The 17,526-nt window shown below is 47.2% G+C and overlaps 1 protein-coding gene and 1 long non-coding RNA gene across 8 annotated transcripts in view; one reads left to right on the top strand and one right to left on the bottom strand.

The window, feature by feature from the left end:
- Positions 1–12,823, top strand: part of GARRE1 (granule associated Rac and RHOG effector 1) — an 85,896-nt gene extending 73,073 nt beyond the window's left edge. For 5 of the 7 annotated variants that reach the window (XR_008615533.1, XR_008615532.1, XR_008615536.1 and 2 more), the window contains 6 exons: positions 770–1,803; positions 5,346–5,511; positions 6,235–6,372; positions 8,624–8,702; positions 9,238–12,376; positions 12,740–12,823. Coding sequence is in view for 2 of the 7 variants with exons in the window: in XM_055079045.1 (XP_054935020.1) it covers positions 770–1,803; positions 5,346–5,511; positions 6,235–6,372; positions 8,624–8,702; positions 9,238–9,546 (1,726 nt within the window). In the remaining 5 variants the exon portion in view is untranslated. Of the gene's footprint in view, positions 1–769; positions 1,804–5,345; positions 5,512–6,047; positions 6,208–6,234; positions 6,373–8,623; positions 8,703–9,237; positions 12,652–12,739 lie in introns of those variants that run through there. The other 2 variants (XM_055079045.1, XM_028477899.2) reach the window with 2 other exon arrangements.
- A 153-nt stretch (positions 12,824–12,976) lies between these two features.
- LOC114484045 (uncharacterized) lies at positions 12,977–15,241 on the bottom strand. The gene is made up of 3 exons (XR_003676529.2): positions 14,564–15,241; positions 13,836–13,964; positions 12,977–13,279 (listed from the first exon to the last, which is right to left on the bottom strand). It is a non-coding gene; the product is annotated as an uncharacterized lncRNA (long non-coding RNA).
- Positions 15,242–17,526: the final 2,285 nt, after the last annotated feature.

The following is a 17,526-nucleotide window of genomic DNA, read 5'->3' as shown; positions in this document are numbered from 1 at the left end:
TTACATCTTGCATGACATTTATTTATATCTGAAAGTAGCTGACAGTTGCAAGATTATCTCTTTGTGAATTAACTTTAGAACCAGTAGAGACCTTAAACATCTAGCCATGGGCCTTCCCCATGTCTTCATTCATGAGCCCAGAACAGTGAGGTGACTTATCCAGGGTCACACCAGCCATGACCTGCCCAGCGCCTACCCATGCCCTTTCTATCTCTAGGGCTTTCTTTCAGTATTGGAAAAAAGTACTTGGAAGACTTTGGAAGTAACAACCATCTGTTCTTGGCACTGTCTGTGAATTACTTCCAAGGACAACAGTGCTGCATAGTGTCCCTGGGTCCTGCGCACTCACCCCTCTCTGCTGTGTGGGTTTGTCCGTTGACCCTCTGCTGGATCTGCCGGGCTCCCGGTCTCCATCATCCAGGCACAGAGCTGGCCTCTGCCAGTTGCGTATCCCACTCTAGCCGTGTTTTGCTCTCCTGTGTTGCAGTCAGAGGGTTTCACTCAAAATCCTCAGGCCAGAAATCTAAGGTAGATTTCCCAGCCCTGCGTTAGACGTGGTAGATTTTTTATAATAAATATAGATAGTAAGTGCTTAAATTATGTACTCTTAAAACTCTTGGGTGTTTATTTATCTATAAAATAAATGAACCTGATACCAAACAAAGAGGTCTTTTTATTCTTAAAGTCTTTCTTAAATACCAAAGAGATCCATTTCATTGTCCAATTTGTATATTTGTCCTTTTTTTTTAATGCATTTCTCTTTAAATAGGGAACAAGCTTTACCCTGCATACAAATCCAGCTTCAAAGGGAGATCTGTGATTTTGGAAATCAGGCTGACTTGCCTTCTGGGAATGGAAACAAATCTTCAGGTGGCCTGCAGAAGACCTTCTCCAAACTGACATCCCGGTTCACCAAGAAAGCTTCATGTACCAGCTCTAGCAGCAGCACAAATTATTCCATTCCAAATACCCCTTCCAAAAATATCTTCATAGCTGGGTGTTCCGAAGAGAAGGCCAAAATGCCCAGTCATACTGATTCAAGATTACAGAGCATTTTGAACATTGGTAATTTCCCTAGAACTGCAGACCCTTCACAGTCAGCTCAGAATTCCAGTAATCAGATGGCCAATGGTTTTCTCATGGAGAGACATGACAACTTCCTGCAAGGGGATGATGGCAAGGACGAGAAGGGTATGAACTTACCAACTGATCAGGAAATGCAGGAGGTGATAGATTTTCTCTCGGGCTTTAACATGGGCCAGTCACATCAGGGCTCCCCACTGGTGACAAGGCGTAATTCTGCTGCCGTAGCCATGGTGACTGAGCAGAAGGCAGGAGCTATGCAGCCACAGCAGCCGTCACTGCCAGTGCCCCCTCCACCGCGGCCTCCCCAAGCTAGGGCACACACACCTCTGACACCCCAGCCGGGCCTGGCACCTCAGCAGCAGTCCCCAAAGCAACAACAACCCCAGGTCCAGTACTACCAACACCTGCTCCAACCCGTTGGACCGCAGCAGCCCCTGCCCCAGCATCGGGCTCCTGGGAAATGGGTACACGGCTCATCCCAGCAGCCAACACAGCCCATTGGAGCCGGTCTGTCTCCCCTTGGCCAGTGGCCTGGCATATCTGATCTCAGTTCTGACTTGTACAGCTTGGGTCTGGTGAGCAGTTATATGGATAACATGATGTCGGAGGTTTTGGGACAGAAGCCACAGGGACCTAGAAATAACACCTGGCCAAACCGTGACCAAAGCGATGGAGTCTTTGGGATGTTGGGAGAGATTCTGCCTTTTGATCCTGCAGGTATGTGAGCCCCCACCTCCCCAGCTTGGGGTTTTAACTTAAATATTATCACCAAAGACTTCATAGGGCCCATCTACCACATCCTTACTTATATGAGGCAGTGACTTAATCCCCCTTTAAAGACCCTTTCTCACTGTCTGATGGCAAGTATTGGGCAGTTCCAACAAAGGTAGGAAGCAGTGGTTAGAATGAGTCTGATAAGGTAAGTGGAACTAACTTTCTCACTTTATAGGGGGCAGAATTGAGGCTAAGAGAAGTTGAATGGCTCAAAGTCCCATAGTTCAAGAGAGCTCCAATCTGGGCCCTCCCATTCATGGGAGCTAAAATGGCTGGCCCTTCGTGGGCTGCTTTTTTCCTGATTACATAACCTGTTCTGTGATTCTTTTTTGCCTAAACTCTAGAACCAGTGAAATGTAGTAAGGCACCCTCCTACCTTCGTAGAATATGGCTTTTCCTGGCCTAGACAGTGTGAAGATTCACCAGAGTTATCTTAGGAAATTAGAAAAAGAATTTAGAAACAAAACAAAAATAAACTAGGAGGAGGAATTAATTAAGGATAAAAGTTGTTGTACACCTGAAACTAACATAATATTGTAAATCAACTATACTTCAATTTAAAAAAAAGGATAAAAGCCAAAGCTAATTAAATTTAAAAGAAAAATATAATAGACATTGTAAATAAATCTAAAAGAAGGGTCTTTAGAAGACCAGTAAAATAGAGAAACCAATTTATTATAATGCTGATTAAGAGAGAGCAAAGAGAAGATTAGGAGAGAGAAAGGAGACATAACTACAGGTATAGGAGAGATTAAAAGAACTTTAAGACATTACCACATATGACGTGATAACAACATATGTGAAAACTGAATGGAAAATGGATTTTTTCCTAATAAAACATACATTACCAAAATTGCACCAAGAAGTGGAAAACCTGCCCGGTTCTATTCCAGGAGAAGAGATTGGAAAGGGAGTTATGAAGCCAACATGATTTTACCATTAAAACTTTTTATGAGTGTAGATAGATGCAAGAAAATCTAGCAGTGTATCAAAGGAGTTATATCTGGTTTACTTCAGCAGTGTAAGGTAGGTCAGTATAAGGAACTCTGCTCCTGTACAGTAATCTGTCATTTCAACCAATATGAGAAAAACTCATACAGCAATAGATGCTGTAAAGACATTTGGTAAAAGACACCAGCAATTCTTAAGTAAACCCCTCGAAGTAAAACATAAATAGAAGAAAATGTCTTGAATATGAAAGACTTATCTACCAAAAACCAGTAGCAAGTAGTACTTTGTATAGTGAAACAAAAGCATTCCAATTAAAATCAAGACCCAGGCAGGGTGGCAGTTGCTACTACCAATAGCATGTAACTTTGTCTTGAACTTTCTGGCAAATGTAGCAACACAAAAACAAAGGAGATAAGTGGTATAAGCTTTAGAAAAGAGTAGGTTAAAAACCACATTTCTTTGCTGGAAATAGAATTTAAGAAAACAAGACTCCTCAATAAAAAATTTCCAGAATTAGTAAGTGAATCTGGTAAGGTGGGTAGATGCAAGGTAAATATATAGAAATCGATTACTTTTTTTCTCTAATTTAGCAAATGGTACATGGAAGTGGAAAATATGTCATTCACAAGGGCTGTGAAATACTGTCAGTAAATATAGCACATATTTATATAAATAGCCACCAGAAGAGGAGATTCCCTACTAAATGAACCCAGCATTAACTATTAAAGGAAAGAAATGTTTTCGTGTGTCTTCTCAAACTTCCTCACACTGCTGCTCACGCTCTCTTGTTCTTGCTCCCCTTGGGTGGGTGGATGTGGGGAACCCCTGGGGACATGGGGAAGGGCAAACAGTTCCACCCTGCTATGGAAGGGCAAGCCCACCTGCCTGCCACCAGCTGGGTGGGTGTGGCACATTTTCTCAATTGCTGTTAAACAGTGTGTACATTTTTTGACAGTCCTATAATTAAATCCAGAGTATAAATGGTGTTTGGCAGAATTTTATCATCTTTGATCTCTACTGAGGCCTGAACAGCCTTTATGTCTTTAGCCTAGGAATCCTACTAGCTTTTCCTTCTGGATGTTCCTTTCTGATCTTCAAGTCCTTAATGTAGCTTCCTGCAGACGCCACCCCCAGGGCATAAGGTCTACATAGCCCTTTTTGCAAATTAAGAAAGGGCATTCTGGATGGATGAATTACAGAAGGCACCCTCTCAGGCAGGGGCAGCTAGAACAGAGTGCCCCCTCTGGACAGGCACACACAGCCCCTGCTCTACCCCGTGTGGGCATCTTTGTGCAGTGCACACATGGCAGCTCCCTGAGAGAAAAAGCTAAGAGTGGGATTGAGCCCTAGTGTCTTTCCCAACTTGAAGCTAAAAAGTATACACTGCTGAGTCATATTCAGTTTGTGACCTATAGATGTTTTCCTACCATATCTTTTTGTTTGACTTTCTCTGAATTTCTCCTATGCTGTTTTTCCTTCTACTTGTACTGCCTTGCACATCCTTACTCAGTTCTGTCCAGTACGTTTCCATCTACCTCTTAATGCATTTTTAAATTTTATCTTATTCGTTACCACTCTTACTATCTTCAAACTGAATTAGCAGGTCTGCCTTCAATATCCAGGAAAATATGGGATCAGAGTTGAGCCCAAGGGGGAAGGGCAGATATTCTCTATCTGACCCTGATGCTTTTATAACTTTCAGGTTATTTCTTGGCTGAAGTCATCATCTGATTTTCTTAGTTGTTAAGTATGTAGCACCACACACTGGAAAGTTTTTTTTTTTTTTTTTTTTTGCAGTATGCGGGCCTCTCACTGTTGTGGCCTTTCCTGTTGCGAAGCACAGGCTTCAGACCCGCAGGCTCAGCGGCCATGGCTCACGGGCCTAGCCGCTCTGCGGCATGTGGGATCCTCCCGGACCGGGGCACGAACCCGTGTCCCCTACATCGGCAGGCAGACGCTCAACCACTGCGCCGCCAGGGAAACCCTGGAAAGTTTTTTGGGTTTTTTTGATGTGGACCATTTTTAAAGTCTTTATTGAATTTGTTACAATATTGCTTCTGTTTTATATTTTGGTTTTTTTGGCCCCAAGGCATGTGGGATCTTAGCTCCCTGACCAGGGATTGAATCCGCACCCCCTGCATTGGAAGGTGAAATCTTAACCACTGGACTGCCAGGGAAGTCCCTGGGAAGTTTTAAAGTAACTAGCATTTGTCTTTAGTCATGGCTAACGCAAACCTTTTTGTTCTCTCTTTGTTTTATCTTTGTGCACATTCAGCCTGCCCCAGTCCTAGGCGTACCCCTCCCTGACAGTCCCTATGCACACACCATACCCCATCTTCAGAGCCATGTACTGAAATCCCCATCTCACCACAGCAGGCTGCAGGGCAAATCCTGCAGCCCTGTCTGGGCCACAAGCCTGGTAGCCCCTCACCACTTTTCACTGTGTGTGTCACCAAGACATCCTCAGAAGGTAGGGAAGAAAACAAGAGGCCAATTTGGCCCCAAATCTTGTTCATCCCTTTGTCTTAACACAGTGGGTTCAGACCCCGAGTTTGCACGCTATGTGGCAGGAGTGAGCCAAGCAATGCAGCAGAAGCGGCAAGTCCAACACGGTCGCCGCCCCGGCAACCCCCGGGGCCATTGGCCACCCATGGATGATGCCCATCGGACCTGGCCTTTCCCAGAGTTCTTTGCAGAAGGGTGAGTGCTGGATGTGGGAGGGAAGCTGAGTTTGGGACCTGGGTGTTCCCCATGGGGCCTTTGTGCACCCTTATCAGGCAGTTCATTTCTAGGCCCCCACGTGAGAGAGTGGCACATGGTCAAATTTTCAGGGGGTCAGAGTTTTGTGACTGGCTGTAGGATGCCAAGTGGCATGTTGTGTCCCTGTGAACACACCATTGGTATAAATTGGTGATTTTTGAGACAGGCTCTTCTGCTCTAGACAAGGATCTTATTTGGTGGTGTTTGTGAAGTAATTGCATGTTTAACGCGGTCTTTAGCTGAAATGAGCATGGCTATGAAACCTGTATCATTTATGGAATGTGATCCTTGTAGCCTACAAAAAGCAAAGGTTTTCAGTTCAGTGTATTGAGAGAACTGTGGATTTTCATCATAAAGACATCTGAGGACTGATTTTATTTACATCTCTTATTGCTACCTGGTTAATAACTCTGCACAGCTAAAGACCATCTCAGCTTTTTGTTTGGTCTAAAATGAATTTCATCTATAAACCACAGGCTTCTGAGGAGTTTCTAGAGGAAGGAGAGAGACAAGCGACCACTCTTGGGTTGTGAGATGAATGCAGGGAAAAGATTGTTGTTGTTTTAGGGCTGGGGCGGGGGTGGGGGCTGCCCTCGGGCTGTCCAGCCGGTGTCCAGGCTGGCTTCAGGAGGCCCAGAACCAGATTCTCTCTTTGGCTTTCAGGGATGGCCTGCACAGCGGCTGGTCGGGTGCTCAGGGAGACTCGGCCAGCTCGAGTGACGAGACGTCCTCCGCCAATGGGGACAGCTTGTTCTCCATGTTTTCAGGGCCTGACCTCGTTGCTGCTGTCAAGCAGAGAAGGTATGAAGAAAATTTTAAACCAAAGGACAGAGGGGTCTGTAAATGTGAACCACAGCTATTCCTCTACAAAGTTCTGTAGCCCCTTTGCTCCCAGTCAGCCGTGTGTGAAAGAGGCAGAGGGCCTCTTCCAGTACTTGCTTGCTGAAGCTTGTGTGGTGACTTAAAGTTGGGTTGAGTTTTTGCTGGTAGAACAGCCTCATGCAAGTGGTAGCGCAAAATACCAGTATGACAGGCAAGGGAGTATTGTGGAGAACAAGGTCTGCTGATGCTGGTCTGTGCCTTACAGGAGGCAGCTCTTTCTGTGGGAGGAGCAGGACCAGGACAACCAAGTTCTAACCTAGGGCTCTCCAACAGGCTTTGCAACTCCAAACATGGGCCTGGCCCTCTCTGACCCTCTATTTCTTTGTCAAAGGTGGAACTGGATAAAATGACCCCCGAATGGTATTTCAAAGTTGAAAAAAATAGTGACATAGTATATTCAGATCTGAAGATTTCAAAAGTAGTCACAAAAATTAAAATGGGCCCTGAAATAAGAGAAGAATTGGTTTAGAAAGAAATGCAGAGACTGTTGTGGGTGTGAGGAAGCAGAGGCCCAGAGGTGGCGGTCTAAAGGACATGGGCAGGAATAGAGAGCATGCACGGTCGCCAGGGCATCAGAAGTCATGCTGTGGAGGGAACAGGGAGGCCATGTAGCATGGCCCTTGTGTCACAGGGTCAGGCTTCATTGGATAAGCAATGGGGAGCAGGTAGATAAAGACGGAAGGGTACCTGAGTCACACAGAGTAGGATGCACAGAGCAGTTACGGTGGTGATGACAGTGACTGCTGATACAAGCTAGGGTGCATTCTTTGTGCCAGGCTCTGGGTTAAGCGTTCATGTACATTTTCTCACTTAATTCTCACAAACACTGTATTTGTTTGCTAGGGCAACCATATCAAAGAACCACTGACTGGGGACTTAATGACAAGAATTTATTTTCTCATAGTTCTGGAGGCTAGAATTCTTGAGATCAAGGTGTCAGCAAGGTTGATTTCTTCTGAGGCCTCTCTCCTTTGCTTGCAGATGGCCGTCTTTTCCCTGTATCTTCACATGGTCTTCCCTCTGTGTCGTCTGTGTCCTAATCTTCTCTTATTATAAGGACACCAGTCATATTGGGTTGGAGCTCACCCTAATGACTTCATTTTAACTTAATTAGTTGTTTAAACAACTTATCTCTAAATACAGTCACATTCTGAGGTACTGGAAGTTAGGGCTTTAGCATTTGAATTTGGGCGGGGGAGGGACACCTTCATTTATTCAGTAGCACCCCTCATGTACCAGGCACTGGTGATACAGCAGCAAACAAATCAAAGTCCGCTTCCTCATGAAACTGATATTCTATTGAAGGAAGGCTGATTTTTAAAAAACCCAAATATGTCAGTTTGGATTAGGTGCTATGAAGAAAAATAAAGTAGGGTATGAGGGCAGAGAATGAGGGGAAAGGTGGATTTTCTGTGTTCTGAATGGCAGTCAGGGAGGCCTCTGATGAGCAGAAAGCTGAACAAAATGATAGAGCAACTGGTGAGAAATTGGCAGTGGGGTATGTGAGAGAGAGAAGAATCAAGGGTGAGACGCAAGTTTTTGGCCTGAGCATCTGTGTGAAAGGGGGTGCCGTGGACTGAGACACGGAGGACTGTAGGAAGAGCAGGACTGAGCCTTGGAAAGATCTGAAGACTTCTGTTTTAGGCACAGGAAATTAGAGAGGCTGACTAGACGTCTAGAAAGACAACTTGTAGCACCACCTCTGCAGAGGCTGCTATCTGCACGTAGGAGCGCTGATAGACTGATTTACTTGGCTCTCTGCCTGCTATGCCTGCCTTTTTCATTCAGCATAATAACAGAAATTTTTTCATGTTAGTAGTAAAATTAACAGCCTTTTGTTTTGTTTTTGTCACCTATCCCCAGTGCATGGTAAACAATCAGTCTGTATGTGTTGAATAAATTAACAAAAGGCTGGAGCTGGTGGACTCAGCAGCTGAAACAGTGCCAGTCTTCATGCCCACCACCTCTGCCCCAGCCCAGCCCTGTGACGGCCTGCTGAGTGCACCACTCCATGGTGACCCACCTTAGTCCCCTGCATGCAGTGGACCCAAGGCCTCCGCACCTAGAACCAGAGCCTGAAGACACCCAAGCCAAGTGGCTAGGGTGTCCTCTGGAGAGAAGCTGGACGGGAAGCCAGGTGACCACTGCACTGAGCTCTTGGTTCTTTCAGGAAGCACAGCAGTGGAGAGCAGGAGACCAGCACGCTGCCCTCACCGCCTCTTCTTACCACAATGGAGGACGTGAACCAGGTATTGTGGGCCCTGCTCTCTCCACAGAGGGCTGGCTTTATGGGTACAGGCCAAGAGTAAGGTTCCAAAGCTTAACTTTTAAGAGGGCCTCAAAGCAATGAGGGGTTCTTTGTGGTTCAATGAGAGGTTCTTTGTGGTGAACAGCTTTCTTCCTGTGATTTTTGTCTAAATGATTAGCCATCTCAGCTGACTCAGAGCCACATGTAGAGGAAGCTCTGGGGCTGTGCTGTCTAATATGACAGCCATTAGCCACATGTAGCACTTAAATTGAAATTGCTTAAATATAAAGAAAGATCGAGTTCTTCAGTTGCACTGGCCATGTGCGGTGAGCAGCTACTGTACTGGATGGCACAGACATAGAACATTTCTGTCTGAAATGTTGCGAGTTCTGTTAGACGTGCTGCTCCAGAACTGTGGGGAGGGCTGGGGCTCTCACCCTGTTTCCTCAGTGGGTATAAGGACCAGAGATCTGGGGAGGTGGGAAAAGATGATCAATTGCCAGAAATGCCACTAAGAACCCTCTTCTGTCTCTCAGGATAACAAAACCAAAACGTGGCCACCCAAAGCCCCCTGGCAACACCCTTCCCCGCTGCCCAGCACCCTGCCTGGCCCAAGTGCACCACTCTATGCAGTCGCTAGCCCTGGCAGCCAGTGGAATGACACCATGCAGATGCTGCAGTCCCCAGTGTGGGCCGCCACCAGCGACTGCAGCGCCGCCTCCTTCACCTACGTGCAAACCCCGCCGCAGCCCGCACCCCCACCAGCACACAAGGCAGCGCCCAAGGGCTTCAAGGCCTTCCCCGGGAAGGCTGAGCGCAGGCCGGCCTACTTGCCCCAGTACTGACCCAGGACCAGCCTGCCTGCCTGCTCAGAGCTGTTGGGGCCAGTGTCCCCACCCCAGGGCTGACTAGCTGGCACCAGCCCCCCAGAGGACTAGTGCACCCCTGTCCCAGGCAGGGATCCTTGGGGATGGGGGTGGTTGGCAACTCCAAGCCTTTAAGGCCTGGCTTCTCAAAACTTTGGAGGCATCAGACGCCTGGAGGGCCAGCTGAAGATGGAGTTTTCTGACCCTCCTCAGGGAGATGCTGGGGGATCTTCGAGTTTAATAAGCACCTCTGGTGATTCTGATGCAGGTGGGCCACAGGCCACACTTTGAGAAACACAGCTCTCTTAAGTTTGTAGTCCCACTGTGTGTGTTGGGAAGGCCTCAGGCCTGAAGGCTGAGAGCAAAACTGACCATTCTTCTGAAACCCTCCCCTTCCCCCTCCTTAACACATTGAGTGATGACCACACACCAATCACTGTATTTTATAGCTATTTTTCATATAGGTTTTTAGTTAAAACATCTCCTGCCTAAAATGCATTGAATATTTTAAGATAACAAATAGAGTGGCTGGAGGTTTGTTCAACACTATCTTTATTTAAGCTTATACGAACTGGGCAAAGTATAAAATATTTGTGATCAGAAGCAATCACCTGGGTTTTCTGTAGGTGGAAAGCCCCTTGCCACCCCACAGCAGCACCCAGGGGGTGCAACCTCTACCGGATTTACAAAAGCAGGATCATAAAAAATGTTGGAGGCACGGCCCTGATGGTGCGTGGAGATGAGCCAGCTGGTTGCTGTCCGCGTGTGGGATGAAGCTACACCTTCGGCCCTCAGGTCCTTCCACACGTGGCCAGAGGCTTCGACACAGTCTCAAACGTGGAGGTGTGGTCAGGGGCTGCAGAGAGACACTTGAAATTGCAGTAACATTGTGAGCTGGCTCAAGACAAACCAATTAGGATGTAGCTAGGAATTAATTTAAAAGATTTTTCTTAAAAAAAAAAAAAAAAAAACCTCATTCTCAGTTAACGTGCTATTAAATAGATACCATCCTGTGGATTTAGGGATATTTTTCCAGCCAGAATGGATCCAGAAGAATTGAATGGTGCTTAAATTGAGAAATAATAAATATATCTATATAGACTAGGCATACCCCACTGTATATTAATTGAGGTTACAGAAGTTCTTTATATAAAACTTATTTAAATTTTTCATATTTCATCTTTGAAAAAGTCTAATTGAGAAAAATCCATAATATTTTCTGGTATGAAAGTTTGACAGTATTAATATTTTTTTTATATTTTCTTAAATCATTAAACCATTTTAATATATGTTAACTACTAATAAATGGTTTATTCTTTCTAACTCCATATAAGCTTTTCCAGCAAAGATTGTAATAACACAGTTATGTTCTCATTTTTCTATGGATATAAGTAAATTTATATTTAAAAATACCAAAAAGAATATATATATATGTACGTATACACACTAATTATAGAGGACCCTTAGGGTGTCTGAGCCCAGCCATCTGAATTTTCAGTACTGTGTTGCCAGGCTGTTTCCAGGCCTCGGGTGTTGTCTTCTGTGCTGTGTGCGGATGCCATTGCTGCCTGTACTCATGATCCTTTCACCGTGGGTTCTGAACAGTCACCTCACCATGTTTACAGAGAACTATTTTGTACATAGACGTTTCAGGCACGTGCTTTGCGCCAACCCTGCGTGGCTCTTGTCTGTGTTAGCTGTCACAGTGTGTGCACTAATCTCTGTTGAAGTTGTCCGTGGCTGTTTTACTTGTAAGATAGTTTTCTATTTCCTTCAGTAATGTGTCTACAGTACCCTGTGTTTCAAGTTCTGTTATACTGAAGTACTCTTGTTTTAATAGTGCCTCCCCAAAGACCTCATCCTGGACAGAGGTCAGTCCTTGATGCTCCAGCGCAGGTGACATCAACGTTGCTAATTGTCACTTTCCAATCTGTTTTTCTCAAGTAAGGAAGACATTTTGTGATTGCATCTCCATGGGCTATGAGACTGTGTGAAGCTGTTTGTGTGGTCTCCTTGTAGGTGCTGTGTTCTCAGCACCGCCTTGCTCTGAACACTGGTAATTCCAGGTGCTGCGCTCGGCAGAGGGGTCTCGCCAAAGCGCATGTGTGTGCATGTGTGAGTGTGTGTGTCCTTTGTGTGGCCGGGCGTGGCTGCGTTGCTCGTGTGACTAGTTACAACGCTTCCAAACTGGAACTCTACATTTTGTATCTTACTTTTAAAGCTCCTATAAGTAAAATAACTATTGGCTTTATTAAAATATACATTTAATAATTTTTGTATCTCTGTTGAAAATGAACTGCAGCAGATACCATGTCAGCAGCCCTGTCTGGTTCATTACTTTGAAAAGCTGCACCCGAGTAGGTTTGGGTCGGCCTGTCCTCTTGATCCTGAGCCCTTGCAAGGGTAATACCACTGGGGGTATTAGGATGAGCTGGGGTGGGTGGGCAGAAAGCAGGACAACCTAACCACACCTCTCCTGTTAGCTTCCCGAAGGCCAAAGCTGGAAGAGGTCTCTGTGTGGGCAGAGCCAATGTCGTGGTGAAGGAGGTCACCTGGAAGGATGCAGACTCTCTCCTTGGGTTGTGATCTGCCAACACACACATTCCACCAAACATGGGCGCTTGTGAGCTGCCCAGCCAGGCTTTCCAAGGAACAGATGCAGGGATGAGGTCTCCCCCAGTTCTGCCAGGGACCCACTGTATGGCAGACAGACCCTACCTCACAGGGGCAAGAAGCACTAGTCTCACTGGATGATGCCATCCTGCTAATGGAGAAGGAAAGATTGCAAAATGGGAACCACAAAAGGCAGGTGGGTTACAGGGGAATTTCAGCTCATTTTCATTTACAGCAAGACAGCATTTGATTGAAACTTTTTTCATGAACGTAGGATAATGGAGTAAGTGAGCATTAATATATAACCTACCCGTACAAGTACCACTCAGGCTTCTTTCTGCTGAGACGCCTAAAAGCTGAGCATGAGGACTTAGTCCTAGAGCCTTCTAAGTGCACCTCAGGACAAGGCTGCTTAGGAACAGCCATGTTGCATGGGTATGCCAAGGAAGACACTGGAAGTTCATATTAAAATGCTAGACAGAAAAACACATTTCATTCAAACGTGTTCCTATTTAACACTATTACCTGGTGCTGTTCCCTGACTTCTGATTCACAACAGTGGTGGAGACAGGAGTCCCGTAGCCCCAGCTCCATGCCAGGTGGGTGGGGATGGAAGCAGGACAGATGTTCACCAGAGCCCCAAGAAGGTCCTTGGAGGCTTTGGCTCAGCCGAGAAATGGAGGACGACACACAGGTAGGTGAGGTCCTTATGAAGACGGTGCCCCTCCTTTTCCACCTGGGGGATGCTGGGAGAGTGGGGCGTCCAGCTCTAGGAGCGTAGCTGAAACACTGCATTCCAGCCATGGTGCTGTGGAAGGACGTTCGTCTGTGCTCTGTGTGACCCCTCTCGTGATCTGCTTCCTGTTCTGGAGACAGCTCCTCAATTACCAAAAAGCCATGTATGTGGACAACATGACTGTCAGGCTCCCAACCATATGTGCGTGGGAGTCTGAGGAACCTCCAGGGACAGGCTCCTGGGAGTAACACAAACAGCTGGCCTTATGATTCCACAGGGGTCTGCTGACTGGGCACAGGCCTCTGCTTGTCTGTGAGGGGAACTGGATGTGGCTTATATTGGGACTGAGTTGGTGATGTGGACCTAGGTGAGGAGGAAGGATTGCTTCAGGAGTGTCATTCATTTCAACATTTACTATTGTCACCTAGGGGCGAGGCCCTTGCTAGGATGGGAGCCAGGGCTGCATAGAAGATGCAGTCTGTGACCGTAAAACTCAGTCTTTTAGGGAAGACAACCCCCTCTTTCCCAATCTTGGTAAGAGGTGCCACTATTCATCCACCCAGCGCTCAGGCAGAAATCCTAGAAGACATTCTTGATCATCTTTACTCTCCTCATTCACTTAAGCAGCAAGTCCTACAAGTGCATCTGCAAGCACATTTAAATTCCACCATGTTCTTACATCTCCACTGCCATCAACCTGGTCCTCCCCTAGCTCCTGCCTTTCCTTCTCAGGCCCCAGGGTGTCCCATACAACCCTGCTACCTCAAGGAAGCCTCCCACCCCCCACCCCCCACCCAATGCCCACCTGCCTGGGCCTCTCCAGTTCTGTTGGGCCAGAGCCCAACCTCCCCCCAGCTTTGTTTTCCACTACAGCACTTGGCACTCCGCTGGAATGTGTGTTTGTATGTGTCTCTCTCACCTGAACCAAGGCCTCAGTAGAGCAAGGAGCGAGTCTCCTTCATGACCACATGTGCAGGGTGCAGAACAGCTCGAAGCAACTCAAGACAAGCCAGACGAAACGAGGTGTTGCTAAGGCCGGAGGCAAATGCTAATACAGCGCAAAAAATAGAACTAGCCTTAAAATAAATCGGTTCTCACGTCGGGCTGAAAGAATACACTATGACCAGTGTTTGTACTAGAGCTGCAAGGAGGGACTGACGCTAGGAGCTACGGGTAGGGCTCTGTAGCTCAACTAAGTACAGAGTTTTCTGCTGGAAACCCATGCCCATGTGCGGTGGGGAAATTCTTTTTAAAAACCTAACAGTGGATTCAAAGGGAAAAGTCTGTGGCGACATCCCGAAGCGACACTACTCGGCCGAATAGGCGAACAGCACGAAGCACGCAGCACGAGCTCCGAGCCTCCTGGGGGCGCTGACTCCCCCGACCTAGGGTCTCCTAGTCTGCGCATGCGCAGTCCGCCCCAACCCGGAGTATGCGCACTTGTGCGCACACGTCCATCCCAGACATGCGGGCAGAGGCATCTGCGACTTCCGCGGTCTGCCCCCTGTTCCCGTCCCGGCGCGGGGACATGCGCACACTTGCACCCCCGGACGTGCAAGCCCACACGCAGACGCGTGCGCACCTCCGCCACCCTCACTACCTGAGCTAATCCCGCTTTCCCTGCGCGTAGACGCATGCGCGCCGCACCTCCGGAGAGTGGGCCCAGTGCCAGGAGATCCCCTTATCTCGGCGAACCGCGATTTCTTGCCCTTTCCTGGTCAGCGTGACTCAGCACCCTCGGTGGGTGCGCCTCCCCGGAGCAGCTCGCGAAAATCCATCGGCGTGTATCGCCCCACACCCGACCTCCTTCAGACTCCGGCCGTCGCCCTGTCCCCGAACCTCCCTTTGCCCTTGTCCTGGTGATCCCCTGGTCTCCAGGTCCTGCCTGACCCCTGTCCAGCGGCCCTGAATTGAGGCCTGACTTAAGTCTACCCTTCAATCCACTCCTCTCCCGGGTCATACTATTTTGCTGAGGGCACTTGAAGGTGCCTGACTGACTGGAGCAGTCTGTTGAACTTTCTGAGCCAGGTTTTCTTTCGGTTGTGATTGTCAGCCCTTGGCCTGGGCGCAGATAACCCTCCGAGAGCTTCACTTCCCCTGGATTCTGAACCCTATACTGTGCGGTTTGCAGACAGGGCTTAGCACAGCATGTGGTGCCGATTGTGGTGACGGTGGTAGAAAACACGTTTAACGTTTGTCAACATAAAATTATCTTAAGTTACTATTTTTCCAAATTACAGGCCCCACTCCACTCCCCCAAGATTTGGTTAGAGAGGCCACCCCACACTCCAATGTCTGATCCATTCCACACACTGCACCTTTCCTGGTGAGTTTCTCCCTACTGCCCTACACAGATCCTTAGATCCACTCCAAGGAGACCAGCGTTAATCCAGTGGTTGTATTCTCCTACCTCTGTCTTTGCCCATGCTGCTGTCCTTTCCGTTGGAGATGTCATTCTTGGCCATTTCCACTTGTAAAATTCTACCCTGTCAATCAGATTTAATATCACAAAGGCCTACTTGATGTTAGAACTGGGATAATGGGGAGGGCAGGAAGGGATTGCCTGCTCCTCCACTTTCCCTGTACCTTCTCAAGGCTGAAGAGTCAGGAAGTGGCAGGCAAGGACAGGGTTGTGATTAAGAACAGGGCTCAGGAATGGGGCAACTTTGAGTTAATTCTCTACTTAGTAGCAGAATGGCTATTTTCAGATTTCTTAACCTGTCTTAAATGGGGAGGACAACAGGATATCCCTCATGGGGCTATGAAGGTTACGTGGGAGAGAATTTAGCACAGAGCTCTGCACACAGTAAACTGGTGGGAGGAGTAAAGTATCCATGTTAGTAGTTGGATGATGAATGGCTCTCAATTAATAATGGCTTGCCTTTGAGCTACTCCTTTTTTTGCATTTTCTCTCCTTAGCTACTGTGAGTTATGGTCCTCCAGATAGGAACCTAGTTTTCTGCTAACATAGAAAATCCACATAACTGGAATTTCTTTTTTTTTTAATTGGAAAACTCTATAGTTCTTTTTAAAAATTAATTTATTTACTTATTTAATTTTGGCTGCATTGGATCTTCGTTGCTGCAGGCGGGCCTTCTCTAGTTGTGGTGAGCGGGGGCTACTCTTTGTTGCGGCGCACGGGCTTCTCATTGCGGTGGCTTCTCTTGTTGCGGAGCACAGGCTCTAGGCACGTGGGCTTCAGTAGTTGTGGCACGTGGGCTCAGTAGTTGTGGCTTGCAGGCTTTAGAGCGCAGACTCTGTAGTTGTGCACGGGTTTAGTTGCTCCGTGGCATGTGGGATCTTCCCGGACCAGGGCTCAAACCCGTGTCCCCTGCATTGGCAGGCGGATTCTTAACCACTGCACCACCAAGGGAAGCCCAAGTCCCTGGAATTTCAAAGTACAATGTTAAACTTAAAATATTATGGGGAAATCTGAGAATATCTGGGAAATCTGGAATAGTTGAAGCTACTGGGAATCAGAGAGGCCAAACTGCTGGAGGTGTACATTATAGAATGTTAAAAAGAAGATGAAACCTTCATAAAGGTAATCATCGGAGGCCTCGCCTCCTGCCTCTTCAGTGCCCAAGCTGCTCCTATGGGTTTTGGGTGGATGAGAGAGGACACTGGGGAGGACAGTGTGGCAGTGGGCAGGTGAACACCCATAACATTTTTGGAAACACTTGCAGTTGTAAATGACAGCTCAGCTCAGAACAACATCATGTCCCCTGCATTGGCAGGCGGATTCTTAACCACTGCACCACCAAGGGAAGCCCAAGTCCCTGGAATTTCAAAGTACAATGTTAAACTTAAAATATTATGGGGAAATCTGAGAATATCTGGGAAATCTGGAATAGTTGAAGCTACTGGGAATCAGAGAGGCCAAACTGCTGGAGGTGTACATTATAGAATGTTAAAAAGAAGATGAAACCTTCATAAAGGTAATCATCGGAGGCCTCGCCTCCTGCCTCTTCAGTGCCCAAGCTGCTCCTATGGGTTTTGGGTGGATGAGAGAGGACACTGGGGAGGACAGTGTGGCAGTGGGCAGGTGAACACCCATAACATTTTTGGAAACACTTGCAGTTGTAAATGACAGCTCAGCTCAGAACAACATCAACACCAAGGGAAATAACTGATTCGAATTGTGTTCCAGCTGCAGACAGAGGTGACCTGGCCCCAGGAACTTGGGCCCTATGAGGTTCACCCTGACATCTCTTTGGAGGTCACACTCTCCATTGTTTTCCTTGAGACCAGGGGCTGAACCTCGGGTCTGCCCTTTCTGAAAGGCAGCTTAACACTACAGAAAACTGAGTTTCTCCTGCTGCCTTTGGGTCCCAGGAAAGAACCCTGTTTGGCGGGCTTAGGTCATGTGTTCATCTCTGATGCAATCAGGGAGGCAGAGGAAGAAACCTAAGGGTGAGAGGTAGTGGTTTCAGACAAAGACAACAGATGAACAGATGTCCACTGTGATCACCAAAAAGAGCCTACTAGAAAAAGGGAGTCAGTGGCTACTGCTGGGCTAGAGTCATCTGAGGAATCATAGGGCAAGTGGATGATGGGGTAATGGCTACTGAGACTGGCCTTCCTATTGGATGAAGTTCTGTTCTGAAACA

This window comes from Physeter macrocephalus, chromosome 17 (assembly GCF_002837175.3).
Source record: "Physeter macrocephalus isolate SW-GA chromosome 17, ASM283717v5, whole genome shotgun sequence".
NCBI classification, from domain to species: Eukaryota; Metazoa; Chordata; class Mammalia; order Artiodactyla; family Physeteridae; genus Physeter; species Physeter macrocephalus.
Note: the sequence above shows the minus strand (reverse complement) of the source record. Positions and strands in the feature narration are given on the sequence as shown.